The sequence below is a fragment of the Palaemon carinicauda genome, chromosome 40 (assembly GCF_036898095.1).
Source record: "Palaemon carinicauda isolate YSFRI2023 chromosome 40, ASM3689809v2, whole genome shotgun sequence".
Classification (NCBI taxonomy): Eukaryota; Metazoa; Arthropoda; class Malacostraca; order Decapoda; family Palaemonidae; genus Palaemon; species Palaemon carinicauda.
The window spans coordinates 45,605,036-45,618,381 of record NC_090764.1 but is presented as its reverse complement, the minus strand read 5'-3'; the positions used below and the strand labels follow the sequence as shown (position 1 = coordinate 45,618,381).

The 13,346-nt window shown below is 35.2% G+C and overlaps 1 protein-coding gene across 12 annotated transcripts in view; it reads left to right on the top strand.

Annotated features, from left to right (window-relative positions):
* The window catches only part of OtopLa (Otopetrin-like a), an 810,925-nt gene that overhangs the window by 568,005 nt on the left and 229,574 nt on the right, over positions 1-13,346 (top strand). For all 12 annotated transcript variants that reach the window (XM_068363667.1, XM_068363664.1, XM_068363662.1 and 9 more), the window contains one exon: positions 10,637-10,800. In XM_068363667.1, coding sequence (XP_068219768.1) covers positions 10,637-10,800 — 164 coding nt within the window. The remainder of the gene's footprint in view (positions 1-10,636; positions 10,801-13,346) is intronic.

Sequence of the window (13,346 nt, the reverse complement as noted above, 5' to 3'; positions counted from 1 at the left end):
GTATTAAAAACACGTTTTGATAAAAGAAAAAGAGGAAATGAAAGTAAATGGTAATGAATGTAAGCTGGCATCAGCCAAAACAATAAAGGTGCGGCCTTGGGGCAACATTTGCAGGAGGGAACAGCAGTGAAAGGAAATGCGTTGTCGCTGTGTAAAATGCGTATTTTATGAGAGTAAAGTGCGCTGTCATTGTATTAGATATGTTTTATTTGAAATGGATAGCTTGTACAGGCCCCCAACTCTCTTTCTTCCAAATGCATCTCGATTGTTGACTGATATAAAGGGGTACATTGTTCCGTCGGCCTCTCGCTCTTGGCTACTGCCTAAAAACAGCTCTTGTTTTTTTTTTCATTGTCTATAAAGAGCTTTGTTCCTAAATTTTTATTCTTTATATATTTGACTTGTGGTCGGCAGATACTTTTTTTTTTTTTTTTTTTTAGATTACATCTGTTGTTCGTATACCTAATAAATTCTCATTGAAGATGTGATTTTAGATAAGAATTCATAGATTTTATTCTTGATTTTTCTTCAATTATCGTTTGAAAATGTGAAACTTTTTTCATATAAAACGTTTTGCATTATCATTTTTATTTTTTAGAGAGACATGAAAGCACACGAGATTAAAGATAATAGATCGGCAAATTTCCTTTATGTTACTGAAATATCTTATCAAAGGCAAAATCACGTTCAATAATGATTGTAAAAGTGAACGTGTGAAGAAAAAGAATCTCATCTTTGGAAAAGGAATTGATCTGACCTGAAAAGGAATAATTATAGTTAACTAATAGATGTTTCGATAGTTTATGCTTCAGATAAGAAGAAATACAGTAATATAAAATAACCTATTTTTTTGTACAGCTGAGAAACAAATTGGGGTATACTTGGCAGCGAAGCCTCTGCTTAAGCTAAAGTCGATGGCTCTCTCAGTCACTGTCCAAAGGAACAGGTAACTGTTTTGGCTGAAATGAGTTTTGCATTAAGTAGAGCGAGAGAGATTTATTATGCCCCTTTCTTGTTTTCCCCAAGCTGGATTTTTAAATTTATTTTTTTCGGTTTTGTGAAATTGAAAATAATTTACTTGACCTTGATGGAGATTTAGATGTGATTGTTATTTTTTCCTTGATTATTTTTCTTACTACGTTGCAATTTACCACAAGTTAATTACGAGTTGTTTTTGTAAATATTGGAGCACTGAAATGTTTCTCCACAACCAGTAGCTCCTGATCTGGTGATTGCTGCCCAATTTATAGCTGTAACTACCATTTTATCTAGACCATTACACGTATATGTGCAAAGCGTTTGAATACCTAAACATTATCATGTGATCCGTAGTGTGTAGTTCTGCCTTTACAAGAGCATGGTAACTTGTGATACGCTTCTTCCAATTCGCTGTGTCGCACTGACCCTAGATTTTGATCCTATAGTTTGATAGGTCTTGACTTTAATGCCTGTTTTGCTTTTGTTCATCATGAAGCTTATTTTTTTTTTTAAACTTATGCTGATGGAAGTTGGCAAAGCATTTTGTATTGCTATTATAACAATTTTGACCAACAGATTACAGAAGACAGGAGCCAGGAGTTGTTTATTGGCACTAGTCTGAATAGCCTTGTTCTAGAATCTGTTAGTGAATATTGGCGCAAAAACGGGGCACGAAGCAAATAAGGAAGAATGATTCAAAGGATAATTGTATTGTCTTTAAATGTACTAAAGACAGAACAAATGCACGTAACATGGTGTCCAGTCTCCTCTCCACCCAAGATAGGAGCTGAGAACACCAGGCAATAGTTGCCGATGACTTAGCAAGTAGACCTACGTCCCCTCCCGTCCAAACACCCCACATAGTTTTACTGAATTAAAGTTTTGTTTATCAAAGAATTGTTTCAAGGCATAGTAGAACTAGAACTTGTGAACCATTGTTAATATGAAAGGTTACTTTCATTTGGACTTTCAATGGTCGGCTTTTGTAAGTACGATAATAATAATAATAATAATAATAATAATAATAATAATAATAATAATAATAACAATAATAATAACAAGGAGACAGCTTTGCATAATGCATCTTTTGGGTGCCGTGTAGTTTCATAAACTGCATTAGCATCATAAGCGTTTGTTTACTTTTGACTTTTATGATCGCTGTAGTTGTGTCAGCATTTGAAGATACTAAATCAATCAATCAGTTAATTCTAGTAATGGTAAAAGGGTGTGGCGCTCACCACAGTTCGAGTGTATCTACTTGGTGAAGCGAGGGGTGAAGTTAAGCTGCGTTAGCCTCCAGAACTTCCTGCGTTTTATTTCTTTTTGGTTTTGATTTTGAACTTCATTTGATAGCAAAATATAAAAGGTTAATGCGACCCATGTCTGTTTGATATACAGTAAGCGCACTTCCGTTTTTTGTTCAAACATATGTCTGTTAGGAAGTAGTTACAAGAAACCTATTTCTTAACCTTTAATCATTATGGTTGGGGCTTTAAGATTTGTGGACTCGTTAAAAAAAAAAAAAAGATAGACATAAACGACGGCAGTTGCTTGTTTAGTTTACAAGTTGAATGGTTTATGTGAAAAAGATTTTATATTTTTCATTGAGAGAGAGAGAGAGAGAGAGAGAGAGAGAGAATCACGATAACGGACGTGGTGAGTGAGCATATATATATATATATATATATACATTTGTATATATATATATATATACACATTTGTATATATATATATATATATATACACGGATGATGTGTTTATATAGTATAATTTAGTCGAAGAATATATTCGGAAAATTATTTTATTTGTTATGTGTTTACATAGTATAATTTAGTCGAAGAATATATTCGGAAAATTATTTTATTTGCTATTGTGTATGACTGCATTTTCATCAAAAGAAATGAAAAGCTTGTTGATAATTTTAAGGATGGCAATTTATCCTTATATTTTTCCAAACGCTTCAAACTATCAACAGATCAACACAATTTGTACGCTAATTGAAATCTGTGTCTTATCACAGATCGATTCTCACTTCCACGAAACAAACTCACGTATATTTAAAACGAGACTTTAAAGGAGGAAGGTCGAGAGGGATTTTTGGCGGAAAAATCGTCTGGAAGTGGGCGTGGCCGCGGGAAAAGAGGTTTCCCGGTTTTCTCTGGTTCTCTCGTTGGACCATTTTCTGTGATACTAACCTCCCCCCCTCCTTTCTCTCACTCTCCCCCCTCTCTCTCTCTCTCTCTCTCCCCCAAAACAAGCACCAGGAGCAGCGGTAGTAGTACGGTGGCGGTCTAATCTCGGGCATTCAATATTTGCCTGGGTTTGGTTCTTGCACGCATGCTCTCTCTCTCTCTCTCTCTCTCTCTCTCTCTCTCTCTCTCTCTCTCCATTTTTTGTAGTAAGGTAGACAAGTACTTTTTAATTTATGAGGATGATAATATTTAGTCATGTTACAGAATATAAAGATTCTCTCTCTCTCTCTCTCTCTCTCTCTCTCTCTCTCTCTCTCTCCATTTTTTGTAGTAAGGTAGACGAGTACTTTTTAATTTATTAGGATCATAATATTTAGTCATGTTAGAGAATCTAAACACTCTCTCTCTCTCTCTCTCTCTCTCTCTCTCTCTCTCTCTCATTGTATTTTATATTTTCGATATTTTTAAGCTATCAGATATATTTCATTTTCCAAGAGGTTGATGTCATCCTCTCTACTATTGAACATGAGAATAATAGTTCAAACAAATGGGTGTCTGTGTAATAGGTGAATGTCCACTATGCTTAAGTATTTTTATATTTGTGTAATTGTAAACTTATCCAAGCACATCGGTATATCATAAGAAATAACACAGTGGTATATGGCAAAGTTAGTTTTTCCTCATTAGAATAAAAACATAGATTTACATTGTTAATTCCTCATACTTAATTACAAGCACCGTGCAAATAGTATAAACATTATACAATGTTAAAATGGCTAGTTTTGGGAAAAAAAATGTGACCGAGTAATGTTAGAAATATCAAATAGGCCTTGAACTTGGTCAGGCTAATTGCAATTTCATGTCCTATTCTTGGGATTTTGTATTTTAAAACTATGATCACATTGTAATAGGATTAAAATCATAGTTGAACCCCTGGGTCGTGACATATTGCATTAATATACTGTACAAATTATTCATTTATATATTAATGCCTGCACGATTAGTAAATTTTCAGTCTTCGACAATGGTTTATTGAACAATACATTTAGTTTTAGTTTTCTTTTCAATTTGTCGACATCTTCATTGACATTATCGTCTTAAGAATGATTGTTCAAATATTTAAGATTTGATTTAGCTTGTTCATTCAAGATGGACGGAATAACGGGTGGGAGAGTCTCTCTCACCAGATTCTCCTCTTCTTGATCTCCTTTAGCGTCTTTCCTCTTCATCCACTTTACGTCTTCCATCTTGTATATACTGCGTATGGAGGCATGTAGATATGGGTATATGTGCGGAATTTTTTTTTTATTGTCTGTTTATAGGATAATGTTATCTCATTCATGAATGCTTGCCTTCAAAAAATACCCTGAATGATAAATGTGTTCTATACATGTGCAGGTCTACCTATGCATTCACACAATACATTTCCGAGACATTTGTCTCCTTATCCGAGTAAATAACCTTTTTTTTCCCTTTTTGGCAGAACAGTAGATGGTAAACACCCCTTTTCTATGCTTTTAAAACCTGTTTCAAACTGAAAGTTCAAATGTCAAGGAGAAAATCGTGATCCCTTCAATAACTTAGCCTTTCATCTTCATGTGAATACATCCTTTTTAGATTTTCCTATGGCCGTTTGCCTTAAATAACGTAGACATATCTGACAGCTATTTGCATTAGTTTTATCATCATCATAATCACATTATTAATGTTATTGCTGATTAAAATTACCTTCTTATTCATTTATTACGTATATAACCATATATATCAACCCCTGTTTTATTTATAAATCAGCCTCGAGTATTTAATAAAGGGGAGGTATTCAAATGTTCTCTCTTATGATGTTCTATTGGAGCGATGCAGAGGGACTAGCTGGGCGTGGCTGAGAGGAGGGGTTGTCATGGCAACTGTTACCACAGCAACGTTGCCAACAGTAGAGACGCCAGCCACCTTGCAAACTCTCTCTCTCTCTCTCTCTCTCTCTCTCTCTCTCTCTCTCTACACACACGACAAACGAAGAATTGGGTTTATTGTTACTGTGCTGTCATTATATATTTGTATACGAGTTCTGATATATATTTTTTTAAAGATCATAAGTGGAAAAATAATTATACTATATACATTAACAGATGTTGCAGTGGTTGTACTTGTAACTTATGTTTTTCCTCAATTTCCGAAAGCATTTTGCTTGCCCTTTAGTTATTCACTAGCTTTAACTGTTGTCGCTTCCACCTTATTTTGAAATTCAACGCACAAAATTATTTGTGGTGAATGTATCATAGAAAATGTATGCTTTAAAGAAGAAAACGGATTTCTTGGATTCTAGGGGTAACTAGTGTTTTTGTTCTCGTAGGTCATTCTTTGATGGTGAAGCCACCTGTGCAGTGGTAGGTCAGTGATACGAGTAACTATTGTTTTTTTTTTCCTTAGTTTAGATTGATGAAGCCGTTCTCTCTGGATGTTTGCTTTATTTTGGCTCCAGTGTAGAGGGATAAACCTATATTTTAAAGGAGTTTTCAAACCCACTATGTCGGTTGTAGTTGGAAAAAGGAACTTTTTCTCAGTCTGCTTTTATTATAATGTCTGTTTTTCCCTAATTCCAATGGATATTTTGATCAGGAAAACTTTGTAAGCGTTAGACGTCTGTTGGAATAGAACCACCAATCTCCTGGTTAATTTACACACACACACACACACACACACACACATATATATATATATATATATATATAAAGTTAACACGTAATACGTAGAGATACTGTATCAAGACACGAAATTAAAGATAAGAATCGTCATTGAAGGCTGTACTCTGGCCTTATTGATATCGATAGCCTCATTACGAATTAACACAATTTATTTGACGGACACACAAATATAATATATATATATATATATATATATGTGTGTGTGTGTGTGTGTGTGTGTGTGTGTGTAAATATATACATATATATATATCATCATCTCCTCCTTTGCCCATTGACTCAAAGGGCCTCGGCTAGATTTCGCCAGTCGTGTCTATCTTGAGCTTTTAATTCAATACTTCTCCATTCGTCGTCTCCTACTTCGCGCTTTGTAGTCCTCAGCCATGTAGGTCTGGGTGTTCCAACTAGTGCCTTGTGGAGCCCAGCTGAACGTTTGGTGAAACAATATCTCTTGGGGAGAACGAAGAGCATGCCCAAACCATCTCCACTACCCTTCATCATGATACTCTTCAATACAAATACATGCAAGAATATTATCTGGGTCATCAAGAAGTTGGTCTCACAGGAAATTCATGCCCTGCGTGTGTGTGTATATATATATATATATATATATGTGTGTGTGTGTGTGTGTGTGTCTGTCTGTCAGTATCACTAATTAGACATATTCCTGTTTTATTTAGCCCAGATTATGAGGATCAACAATAGGTTATTTAAAATCCACTGTGTCTCTTAAGTAAAATTCTAGCTGACCCGGCCCAAAATACTAAGCGAGACACGTGGGGGTATCACTCAAAAGTGACATGGTACCCACAAGCAAATACGTACAAATGTATGTACTGTATGTGTAAGTAAGTACAAGTGACAAGTACCTCATTTTAACTGGTTTGTAACGAACGGCAAGGGACTAATGACTCGAGCCCCAGTAAATTATTCAAGTGTTTGATAATTACGATAAGATACATTGGTGACAAGTTTCCAACGTCTCTCTCTCTCTCTCTCTCTCTCTCTCTCTCTCTCTCTCTTGACGCTTACCTACAGGAGTACTCCCACAACACTACTTCAGAGTGCGTCTCTGCACTGTCATTTGGTCGTAAAAGAGCAGGATGTTCTTTCATCAACTGCAATGACTTCGAGTCACTTTTTTTATTCTCGATTATCTTTACTCAACGTTTTTTTTTTCGTTTGACATTTTCCCATTGTCATGATTACTTAGGTCATTATTTTTACTTAATTTTGATAAAATTGTTTAATCAGCTGACTGCAGAAAAACTTGTTTAATCAGCTGACTGCAGGTTTCTCTGCATGGATGCGGTTTCATAATACCACTTAGTTTCCCTTGTCTTTCTCACTTTTTGCAAGTTTAATGACCAGCAAATGGAGTCATTTCTTCAAACTTTTTGTTTTCATATTTACAGTATATGCTATTTATATACAGTATATATATATATATATATATATGTGTGTGTGTATATATATATATATATATATATACACTCTTTACGATAGGGTATATTTCTTTGACTAGTTATCTTTGATCTCTGAAAGTGCATTGAATAAAACATATTTGACTTCCACTTCAACTTTAACTCCTGGTCATTATGGGCATATTTTTAAGTATTGGAAAACGACAACTCCTATTTCAGCGCCGATGATATTCTATTATTTATACTCTCATCAATTTATACTTGAAATAAATGTACGAGAAGTGAGATCACATTACGCCGTGATTAAACCTCGTTGTGGGAAAGTTTTTCGCGGTGACGAAATCTGTGAAGGTGCTCATTCAAACTCTCATCTCTTTCTTGTCACCCCCAGATCATCCTTCTCCACCTCTCCGCCGCCAACGTGCAATTTCCTCATAGAACTCTGCCTGGTATCCTGTTATTACCATCAGTTTTCCGTGTCTTATTCCCCTCATTGGTCTCAATGTGTAATCATGGTCAGGACGATCAGGGCCACTTACGCTATTAAGCCTTGTGGAGCCTTGTGACACGCAACCCACCACATGCAGTGGATTTCGAAGGCGACAATCTTCGTCAAGTCTACCGCACATGGCATGGGAAAATCTCTCTTCTCGTGTAATTTTGCGTGTGTATATATATATATATATATATATACATACATATACAGTATGTATATATATATATATATATATAATGTGTGTGTGTGTTTGAGTGTATTCTGTATATATGTTGTTATGTAGACGAAACGACTTACTGGTTACGGAAATACCATTTGCCATATTTGAGCATTTGTTGCTGCCATTTTACGGACTCCAATCATATTCAATCAAGCTATATTATCGTATTATATTTTTCATAGGCCATTTAAAAAAAAAGGAAGGTTTTATTGGATGAAGTGAAAACGCTTTCAAGTGAACAGATAATTGAAAATTATAGCAGGAAAGAAATTTACGAGAGATGGGATCCAGTAATTGTTTTCGTCAAAAGGTTTATTGATATTGTGTGAGAGCGAGCGGCAAGTCCTTCGGATCGTTGGCGTTGCTACAAATTGATAACGCAGACCCCAGGAACCCTCTGTCATTCAACGTCTTTAAGAGGTTGATTGCCTGGGACTTGCTCCTGTTGGTAGGGTTGACAGGGACGGTACAATCTATCTCTCTCTCTCTCTCTCTCCTACTCTCTCTCTCTCTCTCTCTCTCTCTCTCTCTCTCTCTCTCTCTCTCTCTCTCTCTCTAGATCTCTTGTTGTTTATATATGAAATTTTATATATATTGTTCACTTTTTTATGGTTTTGAATTCTATTCGAGAAAAGCAAGAACTTAATAGGTGATGTTCAGAGAGGATTCCTTGCTTTGATGTAAGAATCTTATTTGTATTGCATCTTTTGGTGTCTTTTGTTGAAGGTGTGTCATCAAATGTTTAAGTAGAAGGAAGATGATTATACTTAAATTAGTGTACGCGACCCGTCTAAAATGACGTCCATATATTTAGATATATGAACCCACACGCGTGCACGCGTGCGCACAGAGACTGAGTAGTTATATGTTCGGCAATGCTCTTCAGCGAGACCTGAAATATATATATATATATATGTATATATATATATATATAAATATATGTTTTATATATATGTATATATATAATATATAATATATATATAGTGTGTGTGTGTGTGTGTGTGTGTGTGTGTGTGTGTGTGTGTGTGCATTATACATCCCTTCATCTTTATTGTATAGGGGAGATGATATTCCTCTACGATGCATAATTTTATTAGCTGACCCGCAAATATATTTTATCCTTTTTTTCGCTGTATTATACACTTATTATTGTGGAAGTCGTATTTACTGAATTCCAGCTTGCTTGTTTGCGGCTGCGCAGAAGATAATTAAGAAAAGGCCCATGGTATTCTATTCACAGCAGTAGGAGACGATCTCCAAAAGTTAACTAAATAGTTCTTAATGACTGTGTTACTAGAACCTTTCAAATAACGCAGTTGATGCTTAGAATTTTTTTTTTTTGTCTCTTATTCTTTCCCTTTATTAACATTTGAACAAAATTGTCGGAAAGTCTAACAACTTACTCCTGTATATAATTTTGTTGAAATTGTTTAATGTAATTCCTTGAATTTAGCTCCGCGTTAATTATATACAAGAATTTTTTTTTTTTCACGAGAACCACGAGACATTTTTCCTGTGGCTTATTTGTATTCAAATGTTTTTCTCTTTTCCAAATTTTAAGGACCAACTGTGACGTCCATAACTCGTACGAATGAGTTTTAAGCTCTTTTGTCATTACAGCATCCGCTGTATCGGAAACACATGCAAATGAATGTTAATTGCGTAATTCGATGTCTGGCGTGGTACGAAGTATGAACTGGTTTTCAGCCTTGAAGGAATGATAATCCTTATTCAATTGTCATTATTCAAAGGCAAATATGCTGGAAGTTTTGAAGTGTTACAGATTGCTAAACCCAATTAGAAGTTTTTTTTTTTTTTTTTTTTTTTTAAATATCTGACTGAACAACAGAAGTTAGCCTGTTTTGTATTAAATTATTGTGTGTGTGTGTCTGTGTGTGTGTGTGTGTGTGTGTGTGTGTGTGTGTGTGTGTGTGTGTGTGTAATCTTAAACAAACTGATTTACACGAGTTAGAATAAATATAATTGAAAAAGATATTTATCTATACAACCCTATTTATAATTGTTTTTAGTAAACTTTCCATTTGGAATTAATATCATATGAAAAAATGCCCCCTAAATAAATATTTAATCCCTGTACGGAATTTGTTTACTATTTTTTTTACGCAATTTCCCTGTGAATTCTAGGTGTCATATTCATATTTTTACTGTAGTATTTCCGGGCTTGTTATTATGGTTCTTCTTATCTGGGAAATAATTTCCCTCATTCATTTATGTTTAGAATGTTAGGTGTTGTTTTATTATTTGGTCTTTAATTAACATTTTCACTCTTTAATATTATTATTAGTATTATTATTTTATTATTATTATAAGTTACAACCCTAGTTGGAAAAACAGTATGCTATAAGCCCAGGGGCTCCAACAAGGAAAATAGCCCCGTGAGGAAAGGAAGCAGATAAAATAGAATATTTTAAGAACAGTAACATTGAAATAAATATTTCCTATATAAACTAAAAACTTTAACAAAACAAGTGGACGAGATATAAGATAGAATAGTGTGCCCGAGTGTACCCTCAAGTAAGAGAACTTAGAAAGGAATTTAGTTAAAATGGTATTAGCTACGAAATAATATTACAGTGATGATTAATGTTTCCTTTTCCTTTTTACAGAGGGAGGTGGTGGAAGCGAGTATCCCTACCTACGAGAAATGAAAGAGCGACTTCTCCTCTCGCGCGACCCGCCCTTGGCCAGCATGGACGAGTCATCTCCGCACGACGCACACGACAACCAGATGCTGGAAGTACACCAGACACCCGTCGGCACTGTCGTCAAGGTATGCTTGCTCAAAAACCAATCTCTCTCTCTCTCTCTCTCTCTCTCTCTCTCTCTCTCTCTCTCTCTCTCTCTCTCTCTCTCTCTCTCTCTCTCGTGGCGTTTTTGGTAGCAGGTCTAGCTGGCCATGCTATGGCACCCCCGGTCGAGTCTCGGACTGGATGAGGGATAAAGATGGGCACATACTGGAAATTGAAAATGCCTCTGTTCACTTGATTAGGAAATTAGTAGCTAGTAGTTAGTTGACCGTTGCGGGTCGCAGCTAGCATAAAGAGAAAGAGATTGGGAGAAAAAAACTGGTGGGCGTAGGTCTTCATAATACTTTTATACCATAAAAAAGGAAGGCCCTTGACGAGGCAATCTTCATCCTTCTCGGGTGAAATCATTTAGAAGATATTTTAGTGGTCTAAAGCTTTGAGTTGAAGCGGAGCAGCCCGTCAGTAATACTACTAAATTATTTCATTAAAAAGGGTCGTGATGTAGGATGACCATGGCATAGGGGAAACTTGAAAGCTTTATACAATTTTTTTTTTTTTGACCAAGATCCCTATTTTTTATGCCATTTGGGCTTGTGGATTTAGGATGATAGCATTGTTTTAGGCCTATTATTCCATTGTAATTTAATATTTTGATGTTACTAATTAATAGCAGTAACTATAGTTTATGTAACAAGCATCTATATAGGGATTAGTTTACGTAAGAATCAGAAACTAATTTGAAAACGTCCTTTGACAAATTAACGTAATGCGGTTGTTAGTGTACCTCATAAATTTTTCGAAAGACCTGCTGGATTTTCTGATGACCAAGAGGATCCTCTACCCAAGAGGCCTAAACATCATTGATAGTAAATCTTTTACAAAAAGAGAAGTCAGTGGCGTCTCACCATATATTAAGTACATTCTATTCAACTCGCTGGCCTGGTACCATTTCAGGGTCCTTGAAAGATCCTTTTTCTTTTTTATCTGTTCCTAAAAAGCTGATGGTAGACCTCTAGTAAATAAAAAGAACGTAGTTGTTATTGTAGTTAGATTTCTAACAAATGTAATGTAAAAGCTCAAGAAGAGAGTTTGGTTATTACCATAGCGTGTGCGTGAGTTTATGACGGTGGTTATAGGCAAACTTTGTATTGTATTTTGCCCTAATCTTCGTTAATGGTTGCGTAGTAACTCGTGTCTCAGACGACGGTATGTTGTATATAGATTATGTTTAGTTGTTTAGTAACATTGTTATGTCGGTACCGAATCATGGAATCGTAAAGGAGACGAAAAAGGTTACCTCTTTACGCGAAAATATAGAGTACAGTGTACAGTAGGTGTAGACAAGTCCAAGGTCCTTACTCGCCTCAAACTGACGTTCTTCTGAAAAAAAAAATCCAATTAGTTAGACAAGTAATCAATGTTTTTGCCTTCATGCTGATTTCATAACATCTCATAATCCATCTTCTTCTGTCAGTTTTATCTGTATTTTTTATATATTTATCAATAAAGGTAATGGCAACGTATACGTTAACATTTCAGTTTTGATGCGAGAGCATTTTTTTGTCACGAGATTTATTATTGCATGTATGTACCATACTTCCAGAAGTCACGTTAACAATATGTACTGTATAATGTGACACAACTGACGATATTATTTAAATAGTATTAGAGTGGCAGGCCTGATGGTTGGGGATTGAATGCCATATATGTCCTTGGATAGTATTATACTTATTTTTAATAAAATATTAATTCATCTGTCATATGTAGATGCATTTGATGCGGTTGTAGTAACACACTAAGACTAGAGAGCTCTGACATAGGCACAACAAATAACTGCACTACGATGGGTAACCAAGTATACCAACCCTACAAAGGCAATAGGAGATTTGTAGCATAAGTCGTTCTGTTCATTTAGTCATTTTTCGCACCACACATTAACGTTACTTTTGGGGAGCTATAGTATATGCTCTAGTAAAGCAGTAAGGGAAAGCATTCAAGCTTTTCACTTGAGGAGCTCCATTAGCGTTGCCAGTTACGAATACGATGATTGCGGTTATTATTGCACGTTACTATTTGATGGTCGGCTAACTACTCCTCTGTTATTATTATTATTATTATTATTATTATTATTATTATTATTATTATTATTGTTGTTGTTGTTGTTGTTACAAACTGAGCTACAGCCCAAGTTGGAAAAGCAGAAGCCCAAGGTCTACAACAGGGAAAATAGCCCGGTGAGGAAAAGAAACAAGTAAACAGATAGAGCATTACTATTGAGCAACCAGAGAATGGGGGAAATGAAATTTACTGTGTCTTTAAATCAGGATAATTACCTTGTACGTCTTTATTAGTCAGTCAAACCCTAACTCTTGACAGCTTCAATTGACATCAAAATTTTGGTCTTTATTATATTCAGCCAATAGCTTCGTGATTGTCTTAATAGTAGATAGAAACTTTGATTGCTATAAGTTTTCTTATCAATGACCCTGTTAAATGTCCATTAATTTCCGTCATCTTTGCATTTTAGCCACAAACTTTGCAACAAGTATCCATTATTATTTTTTATGTG